General features: G+C 35.7%; 1 protein-coding gene across 2 annotated transcripts in view; it reads left to right on the forward strand.

Annotated features, from left to right (window-relative positions):
• Nucleotides 1-19,371, forward strand: part of Ih (hyperpolarization activated cyclic nucleotide gated potassium channel Ih) — a 502,482-nt gene that overhangs the window by 61,787 nt on the left and 421,324 nt on the right. For both annotated transcript variants that reach the window (XM_089102539.1, XM_089102540.1), the window contains exon 2: nt 9,584-10,496. In XM_089102539.1, the coding sequence (XP_088958665.1) occupies nt 9,598-10,496 (899 nt within the window). In that variant the 5' untranslated portion in view covers nt 9,584-9,597. The remainder of the gene's footprint in view (nt 1-9,583; nt 10,497-19,371) is intronic.

Genomic DNA, 19,371 nt, shown 5'->3' on the forward strand with positions numbered 1-19,371 from the left:
TTGGGATACCTTGGATGTGAAGGAAGATTTGTTTTAGCGAGGAAGAATTAATGACAGTACTAAAAGGATTAAAAAATAATGAGGCTCCAGGTGCTGACAGGGTAGCAAATGAGTTTCTTAAGTATGGTGGCTCTGAGGTTAGAAATAAGTTACTGAAGATTATGAATATGATTTTTGAAAAAGAGGAAGTACCAATGATTTAAGGAAAACATTCATTAAGCCACTTTACAATAAAGGTGATAAAAGTGAGTGTGGTAATTATCGAGGCATTAGTCTGGTCTCTGTAGGTGGCAAATTACTTAGTAGGCTAATATGATACTTTTTAGACTGAGAAATGCCGTAGACAAAGTTTTAAGAGAAGAACAGTGCGGTTTTAGAAAAGGTAGAGGATGCGTCGACCAAATTTTCACTCTTAGGTTAATAATTGACAAGTGCCTGAGTTGTCAAACGCCTTTGGTCCTTAGTTTTATAGATTTTGAGGAAGCGTTCAATTCTGTTGATAGACGAAGCAAAGGTTTTATCCTTGTATGGTATACCAGACAAATACATTAAAGTGGTTAGTGCTATGTACAAGAATAACACTGGTGCGGTTAAGGTAGGAAATGAGGTTCGCAGCTGGTCTTGTATTAAATCAGGAGTTAAGCAGGGTTGCGTTCTATCCCCCTTTATATGGATTATTTGATGTACTTTCTATTAAGGAGCACAGGAAAGGCAATGGGAGACCACAGAATCAAATGGGGAGGAAAAAGTGTCCAGGACTTAGATTATGCTGATGATTTAAGCATCCTAGAGGAAAGTGTGAGCAAAATGAATGAGCTTTTAGAGGTTTTGCGAGTTCAGTGCTAGAATAGGTTTGAAAATTGATGTTAAGAAGACTAAGTCACTAGGGCTAGGAATAAGTGAAGATAAAGAGGTGACGTTGGGTAATGAATAGATTGATCAAGTGGGCAGCTTCACTTACCTTGGTAGTATTATTAGTTAAGATGGTGTGAGTAGTGAAGATGTTAAAAGTAGAATAGCCGAGGCTCAGAGTGTTTATTTCACAATTAAAAAAAAGCTTGGAGAATAGGAAGATAAGTCTGCAAACCAAGATTTGAATATAAGAAGCTACAGTGATGACAGTAGTCAAATATGGCTCTGAAGCATGGGCGTTTCGAAAAGCGGGTGAAGATTTGCTAGATGTTTTCCAGCGAAATTGCTTACGGATTGTTCTGGGTACACGGTTGACTGACCGTATTTGAAACAATAGGCTGTACGAAAAGTGTGGTTCAATACCGCTCTCTAGGGCTGTAATGAAAGAAAGGTTGAGATGGCTAGGGCACGCTGTGTGTATAAACGATGACAGATTGCCGAAGATTGTTCTTTTCGGCCAACCGTCTAGGGCTAAACGGAAAACAGGTCGTCCTCGTCTGGGGTGGGATGACGTCAAAAAGAAAGATTTAAAGGAAATGGGAACTTCATGGGAGGGTGTAAAAAAGGAGACTTCGAATAGATTGGGATGGAGAAGGAGCGTGCGTAGCTGTGTTGGCCTCTGGCGGCTTGGTGCTGTGGTGAGTTGTTAGTAGTAGTAGTAGTAGCTCAGTTATTGCATTAATAGGATTTAGAACCGGGATTTTTTTTTGAGGCTTTGGAGGGCAATCAGGGGCTGGGAGTATTCATTGAAAGCGTGGGTTGCGACGCAGATTTTTTCCAAAATTAGTACAAAGAGTAACACGTCGGGTTGCCAAGGTAGGAAGGCAGAAATCCTTCAGGAGAAGAATGTAAGGTACGTTACCTTGACCGTCAATAATTCTCAGGGATCTATTCTAGATAATTTCTAGCCTATCGGCCTGATCCACTGTAAGGCCAAAATGCCACACTGGCAAGCATACTCAAGCTGTGGACGGACAAAAGATATTTAAAGGCAAATGATGTGTGCTTTTGGGCATGGAAAATTTAAGAAAAGTAAAGGTTATAATATTAGATTATGAGAATTCGCAACGTCTTCGATAATTTCCATTGCACTGCTCTTAATATTTCTTCTGCACTTTTTGAGTAATGACATGTCATGCACAAACTTCCATCGATCGGCCGATTCATCAACAAGATTGTTAATCATTCCCAAATATAGCAAGGGACCTAAAAGCGTACCATGCGGAACTCCGCAAGAAATAGGGAATCAGAATAAACATTTTTGTACTTAATTGACTCCTATTGGACAGAAAAGATGCAATAATATTGACTAGAAAATGAGGTACATTAAATTCATTCAATGTTTTTTCAACTAAAACATTATGACTAACCAGACCAAAAGCCTTTTGGAGGTCAATTAAAAGGTGATTGAGCCAGGTATTTGGCTCGTCAAGTAGTTTATATACAGTACCGAGAAGACTGACCAGGTAATGTGTCGTTGAAAAGCCTTTCATGTTTTCAAATTGTTGTTCATCAGCAAGTTCAAGGATCGTTTTTTTAAGCCAATCTGCTGCGAAGCTCTCATACAGTCTAGACAATATTGGTGTTAGGATATTTGGTGTGCCTCTATAAAAGTTCAAACTAACGCCTTTCTTCTGTATGGGTGTAATGTATCCTTTTTTCCAGCACTTAGGGAATTAACCACTTCTAATTATTCTATTAAAAATGTTTGATAAAAGGGTTGACAACTTATCGGGAAATGTTTTTATTAAATCAATTGGAATATCAAGGGGGCATATTGAAGTTCTCTTTAGTTTACATATTTTCGCCTCAGGCTGTACTCAACAACAGGCTGTACTACAGGGATATCCTGGTGTGGTGCTGGGGGGGGGGGCGGGGTCAGGGAATATTACATGAGAGAGCAGGGAGGGTTTGTAAAAGAGCGGCAAGTGTGTATTTAGTGAATTAGCTGTAGTTTCAAGGGAAACATCAAGATTAAAGTCCACATTTTGACTGTTTTACCGCTGACTTTCTTGACAGTATTATGCCACTGCTTCGGTTGTGCTTTAAAGAGAAGTTTTGGCTCAGTTCAACCGCTAATGAAGCAAAGGCATATCTGGGGGGTTGGAATAGGGGCCCTTCCTTTTTCTCTGAAACCATAAAATTATTTTCTTATATCATTTTCTAATAGTCTAATAAGATTTTTACATAAATAACTTGTTTGAAAACTTTAGTTGAAAAACCTTTTCTATTTGTTAAATTACATTTCATGAAACTGTAAAGTTTCTTTTGAATACAGTACTTTTGGTACTACGGTTTGGATTTTGATGGATAATCGAACAGTTCGTGGTAATGACCTGTAACGTACTTACAGCGACCAGGCTCAATAGTAACCAAAACAGTAAAAAACGGAATTTTGATACCAATAGATGTATTAAAAGCATTGGCGTATTATGCTGATTTCAAATATTTTACTTTCATTAAGTTTAGTCTTACCCATTAAAAGCTACGAGCCTGAGAAAATTTGTCTAATTCTTAGAAAAAGGGGGAAAGACCCCGTTGAAGTCATATAATTGAAAATCACACCATCAGATTCAGCGCATCAAAGAACCCTACTGTAGATGTTTCAAGCTCATATCTGCAAAAATGTGGAATTTTGTAATTTTTTACCAGAAGAAAAATCCTGGATGCGTGTTTGTTTGTTTTTTCGTTTTTTTTTGTTGCGGAGGAGGAACCCCCCTTCCCCTTTATATACGTAATGATTTTTGTTCGTTTTAAGTTTTAATGTTGCTCCTTACTTTCAGTTGAAAAAACTTATTTTAATTTCTTTATTTAATGAAGCTTAAAGACAAACAATTTTCTAAGGGCATTGGAAAAAGTATGTCAATTAAAGTAAAAGTATTTAAAAATGAAAAAATTAATTAGCTACATAAAATACATAAAACAATAGCCTACTTACAAAAACCAAGATATAAACTCCCAGCATTAAATTCTGTTGAGCAATGCCCAAGCGTTGGACGGATATTTTTCAACAACATCGACACTTTTGAACTTGGTTATCAAACACCAAAATATTTAATGCCTTTATACTCAGTGTTTATAAAAAGTAATGCACTATCAAAGTAGTTTTTTCAGAGTAAAACATTAAAACTATGATTAAGAAAATCAAAAAAAAAATTTTAATTTAATATTTTTAATTAAATTTTGAATGACAAAAGAGTCCTGATATGTGGTGATTCCTTGGGGAATATTAAATTTTGTAGATTTACGGTGCTATGGCTTGGTTTTGGGACAATGACTTACACTTTTTAATGCTGATTTTGTTCTATTTTGGACTTGATTTTCGGATTATCGGGTTGGATGTACTGTTTTGTCTTAGGTGATTGGATGGATGAGTAAGGTCTAGACCTTGTTCAAGTGCTCATTTATCTCAGTTACTAAATTAGGAAGAGAGTTTTTTTTTTGCACCTGTAATACATTATATAAATTTGACTTTTAGGAAAGGGGGACATATTGATCCCGGGTCTCCAAAACGACAAAGAATAGGAGATAAAACTTTCAGGAGATGTTGAGGGGGACGTAAAACCAAATCAGAAGACACCATGTTCATTGAGGTTTCCAAAGGATGTAACCAGGATGCACTATGTCCCGGTTGTCAAAAGGGTGTATCGAAATATATCTGAAACAGCTTAGGTTATGAGGTTGAAACTTTCAGGGATGTCTTAGGAAATGTTGAAATAACTCAAAAGACACTGTGTGCATCTATCTTGTTTAAAATGCATATCTGCAACATCTTAGAAGCGTCTGAGGGCATTAGGTTGAAACTTTCAAGGGATGTTGAGGGAGATTTTGAACCAAATCTAAAGAAAATATGTGCATCCAGGTTGTCAAAAGTGGAAATTTGCAATTCCTCAGGCACTGGTACGGGTATTAAGTTGAAGCTTTCAGGGAGTGCCGGTGTCGGTGGGGGGGGGGTGTGTTTGATGTTGAACTAAATCAAATTAACTAATATTCATCAAACCCATCAAAAGGGTTTACCTGCAATATATCAGGAAAGACTTAGTGACTAAGTTGGAGATTTCAGGGCATGTTGAGAGGGGACGAGAACCAAATGAAAAGATTATGCACTGTTACACTGACTTTTCGTATCTGCCAATTTCAAACCTGTAATGTTATTGCCAAAACCATTTGCTAAGCCGTTCTTAAAGGGAGGATCAGCAGGGTAGTACACAGCAAGAGAATTGAAGTGTCATTAAAAATGCATACTCCTGCTTTTCTTGCTTTTGGATGTAGCTTAAAAAAGAGTTTTTTGGTAATTATTTAATAAGTTTGAAAATGTTAGACACGTCCCTTACGCCTAACACAGACGATATGTGCATTCATGTTGTCAAAACTGTGTATCTGCAATTTCTAGGTACGGCTAAGGTCATAGGTTGAAACTTTTAAGACGTGTTTAGGTAAATTAAAGTAATATATGTATCAGGGATATCAAAAGGGAGTATTTGGTACATCTCAGGAACAATTAAGGATATTAAGTTGAAACTTCCGGAGATTTTTTAGGGAATACGAAAACAAACCAAAAGAACTATGTGAATCTAGGTTGTCGAAAGGGATAACCGGAATATTTCATAATTTTTCAGGGTATTAAATTGAAACTTTCAGGGGATGGTAAGGGGGTGTTGAACATAACCAAAAGGACACAATATACATAAAAATTGTCAAAAAGGAAGCATTTTCAATTTCTCAGGAAGGGTTAAGGGTATTAAGTTTGAACCTTCAGAAGATGTGGAGGGGGATAGTAAACTAAATTAAAAGACACAAAATGCATTAAGATTCTAAAAATGGCATATCGGCAATACCTCAGGAGTTGCAAAGGGTATAAAGTTAAAACTATCAGGGGACGTAAGGGGGATGTTGAACTTAATCAAAAGACACTAATTGCCTACAGGTTGTCAAAAAGTTTTATCTATAATATCTCAAGAGAGGCTAAGGGTCCTAAGTAGAAGCTTTCAGGGAAAATTGAGGAAAATACTGACAATGTCAATATTCAAATGTTGTGCACTCTTTGTAGCATTCAAAATTAAAACATTCCGTGGATTCGGGTTTTTAAAAGGATATATCTATGGAATTTCTTGAGTGACTCAGCATAATAAGTTAAAACTTTAAGGGATTGTTGAGGGGGCATGCAAAAATACATCAAAAGACAACATATGCATCCAAGTAATCAAAAGGCCTTATTTTTAATACATAAAAAAACAGCTAGGGGTATTAAGCGGAAACTTTCAAGACGCGTTGAAGGGGATTTTGAGCTAAATTAAAAGACGCTAATTTCATGTTTGTTGCCAAAGGGTGGATCTGCAATAGTTCAGGGAAGACTTCCAGAATGAAGTTGAAACAATCAGGGATGTTGAAGGGGAGGTTTTTACTAAATCAAAAGACCCTAGATGCACCCAGGTTGTCAAAATAACATAACTGCCAGTGATTAATTCGATGTTTTTGCGATTTTGTTTTTATTTATGATTAAAAAAATTGACTTGACTTGACTTGACTTAGGAGCAGTTAAGGGCATTGAGTTGACATTCTCAGGGAAAATTTAGAGGAATTTCGAACTAAATCAAGATACACTAGAATCGAGAGACACATATACTAAACTGCCATTCTACATTCATTAGTTTTTTTTTTAATAATCTTGGTTATTGTGGTGATCTTCTTTCTTTTTTTGTTGCTGTTACGACAAATAAAAACACATTGTTCTACAAATCATTGTATTTAGTACATTGCTGAATACAATATGGATGTTCAAAACAATTGTATTCAATATCTAATTTTGAATATTTCATCTTCACGTCTGGGAGCCTTTATCAACTGGAAAAAGAAAAAGAAAAAAAAACTAGCTTAAAAAACTAGCATGTATATAAGAAGACGATAAGCAATACAAATTAGTTACAAAAACAAAAGAAACTCACGCTTCCAGATTTTATTCTTTTTATTTTCTTTTTCATTTGGATTCCGAAATATTAAGGGTCTTATCGTCACTTTCACAGAATTTCTTTTCTTGCAACGTTTTTAGACATAGACATTTTTATTTTACAAAAAAAAAACATTCAACAAACATAAGAAATAACTAGACAACCACATTAAGGTTAAAAAAATCCTGTTGGTGGCTGTATCTTTTAACCGCCCTTTAAACAAAAATAAATAAAAACAATAATAATTATTAATAAATTCTTATTTAAAAAAAAGATAAGGAAAAAAATCAAAAAAATTTATCCTCCTTTTTCAACAAAAAAAATCTTTAACTTTTTCTTAAATGAAACTAAGTTATCGGCCGCTCTAATACTATCCGGGAGACCATTCCATACCGAAACACCTATGTTCCGTAAAGCAAAACTTGACCTTGTTGAATGTTGGATCTCACTGACCAAATGGTCAACATTTCGTGTAGAATATTCATAGTAGAGAGAATTTTGGGAAAATACATTCCAAAAGTACTCAGGAGATAACATATTCAGACACTGATAGGCTGTCTTATTGAAAGTGTTACCATTTTTTCAGTCTTTCTATTTCATTTAAACTGTAAAGCTAACTAAGAAAAGGGGATAAAAAGCGTTATACTATTGCAATTAGGATTCGATTTGTAGACGAGACTTTTTTGAATTTTTTTTTTAATTGTTAGAAGGATGTGTTATAAGAAATCAAAACTTAAATTACAAATAAAAATATGGCAATGTAATGGTAATTAGAAAGAAATGCTTTAAATGTTAATTTAGGCAAACTAATCAACTCTACAAATAATTGAAGGATCTTGAAGCAACTAGATAATGTAAGGAAAGCATTTAAACGCTTACAATGACAAGGTTATATGACTTTTGACCTATATATGGATTCCATACTAAATTGTTTTGGAAAATACAAATACAATGAAAGCTTTCCATTGACAAACTTTTGCGCCCTCTTTTAATTTCGCGTTCTGGATGTGTCAAAACTGTGCCAAAAATGCCTCAGGGCCAAGCCTCCTTCAACTCTGAAAAAGGATGTACAATGTTGCTTACCATTTAAGTAATAAAACTGGGCCTAAGAGTGTTGCCCGGGACAAACTGTTGTGAATTGGGTGAGGTTCAGAATATACGTTTAGGTACTGAAATCAAGTATTATAGTAGAGAGAATATAAGCAATTATTCTAATTAATTAGGGGACTACTTGAAATTCATTGAACACATTTTCTATCAATGATTGCGTTCAATTAAATCAATAGTTTTTTTTAAAAGTTCCCTGCTATATTATTGAGCTTGGTATTGAGTTATTCACGTATATTATATATTGTGTCCACAAGGTTAACAGGGTGGTGGATGTAGAGCATAATTTTTTAAAATTGCCTAAGCTCAACATTTGTGATTACTTTCAACCATTCCGCTAAAGACCTTTACATCATTTGTAGAATGGGGATCATTGTAGCGAGTGTATCCACGTCAATATTTTGTTTTTTACATGTCTTTTTCGTAAAAGTAATAAAACCTCATTATCAAGAATTTGGAAACTTATTTTGTGCCTTAGATCCTCCCGTAACTTCAGAGGAACTTGGGACATCCAAGAAAAGTCACCACTTATCTCTCATCGCTGCGACCGCCAAAATTTTCTCCTACTCGGGTTAGAGTGATGCATTGAGATTTATGATGTCAACTCGGTAGCTATATCCTAGGGTGTTAAGGGAACTTACCAGTAGAGCTAATTTTATGGAAAATTAAGGAAAAAGTTTTTGAAACATTGTCGGAAAATCTCTTAATTAGTTCTATCGGAAAGCCTTATTGAGATAAATCCAGCTGCATTTTCTTATGTTTTTAATTTTTTCTTCTGGTGAAGTAATGGGGAGAATGAGAGAGGTCAACTTATAAGGAGTGTTTAAAGAAAGAATAGGGAGGCTTTGTACAATGAAAGAAATTTGTTCAGATCATTGGCTGTATGTAAAAAATGCTATTTTAGGTTTATCCAAATAAATAAATGCTATTTTAGATTTATCCAAAAAATGTTTTGTATTCTATTATACCATAATTGAGATAACACGAATCAGTGTAATTGACCACAAAATATAATTAAAATTACTATCAATTAAATGGGAATTACAATTAAGTTCTTCAATCCACAACAACGAAAACAAGGCACAATACATATACCGATTGTAGAAAATAAGAAAACCTGTAAGAACAATCGCAGAAGTACCAAAATGTGCGAATGGGGGAGCATATCTGCGAAGGTAATCCAAGTATCTATTCTTTACTAGGTTGCAGCTTTCGCTGCAACCATGACTTAAATAAATAATTAGTTGGAACAATCTAAATAAATCTACATTTACGCACATGGTACTATAACTTAAGTAACGTCTAATTTAGTAATACGCAAATAAAGGTAAATAACTAAAATATTTTAATTAAACTAATCAAGCTATAAAAAAAAATCCAAGAATTATCTGTCTTTTACATATATGCAGTTTCACGTGTTTTCTAACATTATTTCTTCAATGCATCAATTTACGATCTAAGAATGAAATTGATTCCAAAAGCTTTTGTCCAAACCTTTTCTTTCGGATACTTGGCAGAAGTCTCAATCTTAGTTCAATGTCGAAATTGCTGGCACAAGGCCAAAGAATGTTGGTTTCCTATTGGTCAGTCTATTATGTCTTATTATTTATTCCTAGGGTAAAAAGAGATCATGGCGACGCCAGAAGAAAAACAACCTTTCCTTACAACTGCAGCAACAGTAGCAGCGTTGTCGGCAGTGAGTGTTGTTGCAGCAAGGCCTCCTGGGCCTTCAGGATTGGAAGCTGCTATAGCAAGTGTTTCAACACCTGCTTCTTTGATTCAAGAAAAAGGTGGAAAACCAGGGTGGAAAGCTGGTGATAAAGTTGAACCTAGTGAGAGACAGACAGCAAAACCTATACCAATACCAGCACCTATTAGTAGTGTACCGTCTAGTGTTAATTCACGTGGCTCACATGTGCAATTTTTAAGTTCTAATAGCCTAAGGTCTGAAGAAAGTGAAAATAATTGGTCAGCACAGAACCAGCATACTTGGACTTCGCCCCCAATACCAAGAGGTAGTATTCCAAATAATCGCTACGGTAGCTTAGGTAGAAAAACAAAACGATTACCAAGCTTGCGTTTGGCAAATGGGCGTGTGAGTACACCCTCAGAAGAGGAGTTACGAAGCCCCCGCAGACTAGGACTTGTGGGACGTGATGGGCTCGGTAACAGTGGCCCCACTTGCTCAGACTCGTTATTGACTGCTCTAGAAGACGAAGCAGCAGTTGCAAGTGTTACAGAGTATAATCTGAGCGAGATGAACTGTCGTGAGCCATCAATATGCACTCGAGTTGGTGGTGATGATGTTAGTCTGTATGGAACGCCAAAAGAAGAATTAACCACTGCTAGTCAGCCTATCATAAACGAGCCCAAAGCTTCTTTTCTTCGCAATCAGCTTCAGGCTTTATTTCAGCCTACGGATAATAAACTTGCAATGAAGTTGTTTGGAAGTAAAAAAGCGCTAATGAAGGAAAGAATAAGACAAAAAGCTGCCGGCCATTGGATTATTCATCCTTGTTCCAGTTTCAGGTAGGACGTTTTCTTGTTTTGTAGGTAAGCTAGTGCAAAACATGCAGAGTAATTCAAAAGAAGCTATACGCCCCTCTGTCTCTTATTGACATTATAGCACAATCCCTAATATCAAAACGCTCGAACGACTCTTCCGATTTCTCTTCCCCTATTTTATTTGATATTTAAGATCATGAGAAGTTTTAATTTTTCCAAAATATGTTTTGTCTCACTCTTCCTTACATAAATAACTTAAAATGAGAACGTATGACATTTGTCGTATCTTCTAAATTAAAGTAAAACCTGTTTTCTAAGAAAAATGATAGATAATATCAGTCGAAATACTTGAAATCTATTTAGCCATCTCACTCTCCTGTTAAATTTAGGTAAAATTCTAGTTTAGCTACTTTTTGCTATCTTTGAAAGGGGTTAGGTTAGAAAATGAAACGTTCAGGGATGAATCCAGGGCCAACAAACAAATTCTTTCGGTATTGCCAAGCTTCCATGTTAAACCTCCTCTGATTTTTAAGTCTTAAAAAAATTTTCCCCTTGACAGGTCTTTAATTACTATCAGTGTTTGTAAGTAGAGACATAATAAGGGATCTATTAAGGGAATCTAATAAGGGATCTAATAAGGGATCATAGTAAGATCTAATAAGGGATCTATTGAAATTTTGACTAAATAACATTTTGCCTTAATTTTCTTTAATCAGTTTCTTTTTCTCTGGGTTTAGTTCTGAAAATGCAATCCTGTTATTTGAGTAGAATTTTAAGCCATATCAATGGTTTCCTTTTCAATTTAAGGAAATGTATTTGCAGATCTTTGAAACCTCATAAATTGGGATTGAGAAAAATTGTGAAGCTTAAAACAGTTTTCTTGTACTTCATTTAAGCAGAAGATCTGTTCTGCGAGGTTTCACTTTCATAACATTAAGATTTTTAAATATCATGAAACGGTCACTGTCCTCTAGAGGAAGAAGGAGTGAAGGCTGGTACTCCAAAATATCTCCCCGGGACATATTTTAGCCTGTAGACCCATCCCTGAAAGTTTCATTTCTAACCTAACCCCTTTCCAAAATAGCAAAAAGTAGCTAAACTAGAATTTCACATAATATTGTTCAACATATCTCCTTTTATATTATTGCCGCCAACCTAAGGTTGCTTCAAGCAGCTTGGACTAAGAAGGGTTGCATTAATTTTTTTTGATCAATCAGTTATCAATCAGTTAGCAATGAAAATATCTGTTTGACCGTAAAACTACATTTCAAAAATAACAAATTTTGTTCATCAGTTTCTTTTGGTTGTTTCAAAATAATGAAGTTTTTAAGGCAATATCAATTTTCATCAGTATTGTCACGTTGAACCGTAAAAATGAGCCACCAAAATTAATTAGTTAATGTTGACAACGCTTTTCACCCGTACAAATTCAAACAATAGCAATCTGTTGATTCCTAAAGACAACTGCACGTTCAAATACAGACTACGCCTTTTTTTGCTTTTTGGTACCATATGTTTTGTACTTACTTTTACTAATTTTCCACACATTTTTGTTTTGTTTTACTTTGGTACCCACTACTACTAATAACTGCATAACTTTGCACACAGAGGATGCATAACTTGCATAATTTGTGCATAACTTGCACAAATTTTCAGCTAAATTTTCCGATTTTTTTTAAAAAGATATATATGAATATAGAAAATTCCACCTAAATCAATCAAACTTAATTTTCCACTGTCCTTGGTAAAAACTAGCAATAGCCTGTTCTTTGTGAAAGAACGAATTTCCTTGTCTTTATATTAATTTTTCACCTAAGTAGTTATACAATTACATAAACCGAGAAAATGTCAAGGGTAATAATGAAAAGGATTAGATTCCAAATTTCAAACAAGGAAAAAAAACATCCCTACAAGATTTACTGTGAGAAACTGAAATACAGGATAATTACCTTCACTGTCTATAAGTAGGGACAACATCTAGTAAGGGACGAAAAGAAAAAAAAAACTCTGATGGTCATTAGAATTGCCTCTTTTGTCTCTAGTTGCTTCCACTTTATTTTTTTTTTATCAAACAGTTGATGGTAACGAATCGTAAGTAGGTTAGGGGGTGACATGGGTCAATAGTAATTGAAACTCTAAAAAAAACTGATAATTACTTATGCGTCAAAAGAATCGGTTTTTTATGCTTATTACAAATACATAAAAAATTATTAGGTTTAGTGTTACCCATCATTATCTACGAACCAGAGAAAATTTGCCTTGTTTTGAAAAAAGGGGGAGAATAATCCTTAAAAACGGTCATGGTAATAACAGCATTAAATCAGCACGTCAGAGAACCTATTATACTAGTTTCAAGCTCCTATCCACAGTTTATATAATTAGCAGTATGATCTTTCCCTATCTCACCCATTATAAAAACCCGGACCGAGGTGCGAGTGCTCCAGAGAACCTACAAACATAAGCGGCATTAGATCTTTTCACGGGTAGACAAAGAATAATCACCTACGGAACAAGTACTGACAAAACAACTTGGCCGGCTCAACCAATAAGTGGACAATAAGTGTAGAAATAAGTGGGAGGAGCTTTTTGTTCGCACCGAGAATGAAGAGCCAGAAATCATCTGCGGCAAACTTACTGGATAATTATATAAACTGTGCTCCTATCTTACAAAATATTAAGTTTTACACTTTTCCTGAAGAAAGACCACCAATGCGTGTTGATTTGTTTGTTTTTTTGTTGTTTTTTCCCCAGGGATAATTGTACCGAATCAAGAATGGTCAACAATATCGGAAGTGGGCTCATTCGAACGGGTATTAAAAGTTCTAGTGCCCTTTTTTGCGACCGAAAAGATTGTGCCACGTTAAAAAGGCGTTCTCTGCTATTTTATGGCACCAAACTATGATTTTACCCAAAAGAGGACCAAGTTGCCATCGACTATCGATTCTGAGATAGCCGATCGACTTAAAAGTATCACCCAACTATATATATTGAACTTCTCTGTTTTAGACAAAATAATGCCACACAGTGGCGCATTCGTTCCTGAATAGTCACGAAATCCATCTGAAGGCAACGCTATAGTGTTGTCAAACAGTTCGTGGTAACGAACTGTAAGTAAGGAGCGACCCGGCTCAATGGTAACCGAAACTCTAAAAAACGAAATTTTGATACCAATAAATACATCAAAAGAATCAGATTTTAATTCTGATTTAAAATATATAAGTTTCATCGACTTTAATCTTACCTATTAAAAATTACGCGCCTGAGAAAATTTGGCTGATTTTCGAAAAAAGGGAGAAAGACCCCCTAAAAGTTATAGAACCTTAATGAAAATCACACCATTATATTCAGCGTATCAGAGAACCCTACTGTAGAGGTTTCAAGCTCCTATCTACAAAAAAGTGGAATTTTCCATTTTTTGCCAAAAGAAAGATCACGGATGCGTGTTTATCTGTTTTTTTTTTGCTGTTTTTTCCCCCAGGGATGATCGTGTTGACCCAGTGATCCGTGAATATGGTGGAAGAGCTCATTGGAACCGACATTAAAAGTTTCTAGTGCCCTTTTTAAGTGGCAAAAAAATGAAGGACAACTAGACCTCCTCCCACGCTCATTTTTTTTCCAAAGTCACCCGATCAAAATTTTGAGATAGCCATTTTGTTCAGCATGGTCGAAAATATTATAACTATGTCTTTTAGTATGACTTAATCCCTCGAAGCCCCCAGGAGGAGGGCTGAAAGTTATGAACTTTACCCAATGTTAACATATAGTATTGGTTATTGGGACCCGGCTCAATGGTAACCGAAACTCTAGAAAATGGTATTTTGATACAAATAGATACATCAAAAGAATTGGATTTTAATTCTGATTTCAAATATATAAGTTTCATCAAGTTTATTCATACCAATCAAAAGTTACGCGCCTGAGAAAATTTGGCTGAGTTTCGAAAAAAGGGGGAAAGACCCTCTAAAAGTTATAGAACCTTAATGAAAATCACACCATCATATTCCGCGTATCAGAGAACCATACTGTAGAGATTTCAAGCTCCTATCTACAAAAATGTGGAATTTTGCATTTTTTGCCAGAAGGAAGATCACGGGTGCGTGTTTATTTGTTTTGTTTTTTTTTTTCCCCGGGGTGATCGTATCGACCCAGTGGTCCTAGAATATCGTGGGAGGGCTCATTGGAATTGAAATGAAAAGTTCTAGTGCCCTTTTTAAGTGATCAATGACCAAAAAAATAGAGGACAACTAGGCCCCCTCCCACGCTAATTTTTTTCCCAAAGTCACCTGATCAAAATTTTGAGATAGCCATTTTTTTCACCATGTTCGAAAATATTATAAGTATGTCTTTTAGGATGACTTAATCCCCCGAAGTTCCCGGGAGGAGGGCTAAAAGTTATGAACTTTACCCAATGTTAACATATAGTATTTGTTATTGGGAAGTATACAGTACAGACGTTTTCAGGGGAGATTTTTACTGGTAGTGGGGGGGGGGGGGCGGGGGTTCGGTAGGAGGATTTTTCCATAGAGGAAGTTTTCAAGGGAGAAGGGACATTGCTATGAAGGGGACGCCTGACTTCCCAGCATTATTTAAAAAAAGATCAGAAATTAAATATTAAAAAACAAGTTTTTCAACTGCAACAGCGGCAACATCAAAACTTTAAACGAACAGAAAATATTACATATATGATTGGGTTCACCCCCTAGTCAATACTTCACTCTTTAAGCCAGAGATTTTTTAGTACTATCATAAGAGCTATTTATTCTAATTAACGGCCTTTGTGATTAAGCGGTCATTTTTAAAGAATTGGAACAAAATTCAAACTTTCGCTTAAAGAGCAAGGTATTGACTAGGGGGCGAACCCCCTAATATACGTATTAAAATATAAGTTCGTTACGTAAGTTAATTCGTAAGTTACGTATATTTATTACTAATAAAAACTTTCGTAAATAAAATTAAACAAGTTTCGAGAAAGCCATTTAACCAAATAAAAGGAAATTAATATGAAAATTTTGTTTTAATTATTCATGTACTGTGAGCCAAGATCAAAACCTGCATTTATTCAAAAACGTTCAAAAATAAAATAAATAAAAAAGTTTTTTAACTGAAAGTAAGGAGTGACATTAAAACTTAAAACGAACAGAAATTATTCCGTATATGAAAGGGGCTGTCCCCTCCTCAACGCCTTGCTCTTTACGCTAAAGTTTGACTTTCTCTCAACTCTATTTTTTTTTAAAACAATAAAAAACTTTAGCGTAAAGAGCGAGGCGTTGAGGAGGGGACAGCCCCTTTCATATACGGAATAATTTTTGTTCGTTTTAAGTTTTAATGTCGCTCCTTACTTTCAGTTAAAAAAACTTGTGTTTTTTATTTAATCTAAAGTAAAGGGCCATAAGGCTTCAATGTATACTTATAGTATTTTTCTTCCCAGAGGCACGTATGGAAAGAATAGTCGTATAAACTTCGGAAGGGAATCATTCGATAGGAAATGGAAAGTTTTAGAGCCCTTTTTAAGAGTCAAAAGGCATCCAAGGGCAACCACCCCTCATGCCCCTTTTCCTGCAAATGTATCTGATGAAAATTTTGAGATAAACTTTTTTTCAGAAAACAATCCAAAGGCCAAATAACTATGCCTCCGGGGTTGACTCCCCCCCATAGTATCCAGGGCAAGGGATGTTAGTTATGTAAGTTGGCCATTGTTAACATTAAAGGTTTCAAATATTGAGAAAAACGGGAATGTATTTACCTGGGTCTCCAAAACCGCTTAGGGTATTATGAAACTTAAGGAAAAATTGAGTGGGATGCCAAACACAATCAAAACACACTAAATGCTTGCTGATAGTCAAAGGGGAATATCCGCAATATCTATGTAACGGCAGGGGCTATTAAGTTGAAACTTTCAAGATATATTGAGAGGATGTTGAATAGGGACCGGAGGGCATCTGGCCCCCTACCCTCCTTGTTCTTTTTAGGTGCCCCCAATCAAAATTGTGAGATTGTCATTTTGTTTAAACTAGTTAAAAGGTATAATAGCTATGCCTATGAGAATGCCATGGTCCCAACTATCCCGGGGCAAAGATTATAAATTATGCAGTTCGCCAAACGTTTACATGCATGGTTTTATCATTAGGAAAATGAGAAATGTTTGATTCTGAGTGTATCCGAAGAGGCTAAAAGTATTAATTGTAAATTTGGACAACTTTGAGGGATATGTTACACTAAAGCAAAAAGCTCTATGTGTATCCAGTCTATAAAAAAAAGAGGATATGCAGCATCGTGATCACGGCTGAGGTATGAAGTTGAAAATTTCAGGACACGAGGGAGGACTCTCCCTCCAAAAACATGCGATCAAAATTTTGAAAATCTCTCTTGTTCAAAATAGTCTAAACGTCAAATAACTATGACTATGGAGATGACATAACCCCTCGCACCTTATGAGAAGCCTGCCAAACACAATTGAATTACAATGTGCGCATGCGGGTTGTCAAAAGGGCGTGTTAGCAATATCTAAGAATCGGCTTAGGGTATCAAGTTGTAACTCTCGGGGTAGGTTGAGGGGGATGTTGAAGAGTGATCGGATGGCAACCAGCACCTTTGCCCTTATTGATGCCCATTCTCCTCAACACTGAAAAAAATTTGAAAAAATGACTTTGCTCAAAATAGTCCAAAGATCTAATAGCTATGCCTCTGGGGATGCAATGCCCCTACAGCCCACAGGTCAAGGCTTGTAAATTATGCAATCTGTTTTTTATATGCAGGATTTACTATTAGGAAAAGGGGAAATGTTTGGTTCTGGGTATGTTAACAAAGTATTGAGGTATTAAGATAACAATACGATTAATGATGAGGGGCATGCTAGACTAAATCAAAGATAATGTTTGCTTCCAGTTTATCAAAAAGACGTGTCTGCAATATCTCAAGAACGGAGAGGGCATTAAGGTAAAACTTTCAGGGCATGTTGAGGGGGATGTTGAAAGTGTCAGAGGGCAACCAATCCCCCTCCAACTCGCTTTTTAGCTAGTCTTCCCCAAAGATACCTCAAGATATGTAGTTATGTATGTAGAATGTCGCAGTAGGCTTTATACTTTTACAGTGAGAGAAGGAGGCAAAGCAAAAACTCTTGTTTGTAGTATTTTTGTTCGTTTCAAGCTTGATTTGCATGTTCATTTTAAGTTTCACTCGTTTTAAGATTAATTTATTCATTTATATTAGTACCTATTGTATGTTTGTTTGTTATGATTGCTTATCTAATTTCTGTTCGTTTTGGGTTTCATTTATACTTCAATAGCAAAGTATTTTTGTTTGTTTTAAGCTTGAGTTGCATATTCAATTTTTAGCTTTACTCGCTTTAAGATTTATTTATTCATTCATATTAGTACCTGTTTTGTGTGTTTTTTTGCTATGATTGTTTATATAATTTCTGTTCGCTTTGAGTTTTATTAATTGTTTAATAGTAATTTCTGGTCGTTTGGAGTTTGATTTATTATAGGTCTCCATCTCTTCCGATATTAAGTTTAATACGGTCTTTACTTTTCTTTAAAAAACTTCTTTTTCGGAAAGTATTTTTTTTTAATTAATCTCTGTTCGTTTTTTGATTGCCAAAGTTCCAAGTTTTCAAAATCCCTATTTCAAAATAATTTTTTACTCCAATATAAATTAACAGTCTTGGCAAAAACTAATAGAATTGATCTGAATACTTGATATGTAATGATATTAATCGCAGAAAGCTGAACAGCTCAAGATTTTGTTTCATTCAGGGCCACATTTAAAGCTTTGACACTTCTAGGCCGAAGCATTTTTGCCGCTCCACTTTTGCAAGATTTTCGAGGAAATTCCCAAAACTTCAGTAGGGGCAAAACATACCAGCAGGGCCTATGGGGCCTATGGGTGAATCCTGGTCTGGTTTCACTGCTATATTCATTTCATTTTCAATGCTGTAATACCTACAAAAGAAAATACTTGTAATATAATTCATTTTAGTAAAGCACCAAATACGCAGTAGGCCTTATGCTTTTACCGTTAGCAAAATGGGTAGAAGTAAAACTCTTGTTTGTAGTGAAGAATATAGGCGTCCTGAACAGTTTTGGAAAGAGGTAATAAAATTAAACTGAATCCCATGATTTTTGGAATAAAACATCGTTTTGTGGGGGGGGGGGAGGGGAGGGTTGAAGTAATGAAAGGAGGACCGGGGGTTAGCTCCCATGATCTTTGAAAAAAATATCGCTAATAAGTTTTTTTGTTTTTGGGAAGAGGTCGGGCCGTGGGAGAAGGGCCAGTAGTAAGCTCCCATGCTTTACTACTGATATACTTTTCGGGGAAGGGAGGGATATCGGGCCAGGGAGGATCAGGGGTCAGCTCCCATAAATTTTGGAATAAAATATTGTCAATAAGTTGTTTTTCTAGGGGGGCATGGAGGGCCATGGATGAGTTGTCATAATTTATGGAATAAAATGTAGTTAACAAGTTTTTGTTTTTGGGGGATGGGGGGGGGGGGTCCGGCAATAAAGAGAAGGCAAAGGATCAGCTCCCTTAAGTTTTGGAATAATATATTGTTAACAGGTTTTTTGAGTGGTTGTTGGGGTTAGATTTATCTGATCTTTTAACTATTTTCAAAACCCTCGCATAAGAACCTTATATGCCCTATGCAACACTTGCCGCCGAGCTCTAGGGGCTGTGTTGACCCTGGAGTTTTTGTTTTCTGATCTTTTGACTTATTTTAAAAAAATGATTTCCTAAAAAAAATCGATCGGATGGAGTTGGGGTAAGGAGAGTAGGGGGACTAGTTGCCCTCCGTTCCCCTTTGACTCTTAAAAAGGGAACTAGAACTTTCAATATCTAACAGAATAAACCCCGGAGTTATTATTATATGATCTTTGGTCTATTTTGGACAAGATGATAACAT

The sequence above is a fragment of the Artemia sp. Qi Xiang Cuo genome, chromosome 16 (assembly GCF_049724085.1).
Source record: "Artemia sp. Qi Xiang Cuo chromosome 16, ASM4972408v1, whole genome shotgun sequence".
Classification (NCBI taxonomy): Eukaryota; Metazoa; Arthropoda; class Branchiopoda; order Anostraca; family Artemiidae; genus Artemia; species Artemia sp. Qi Xiang Cuo.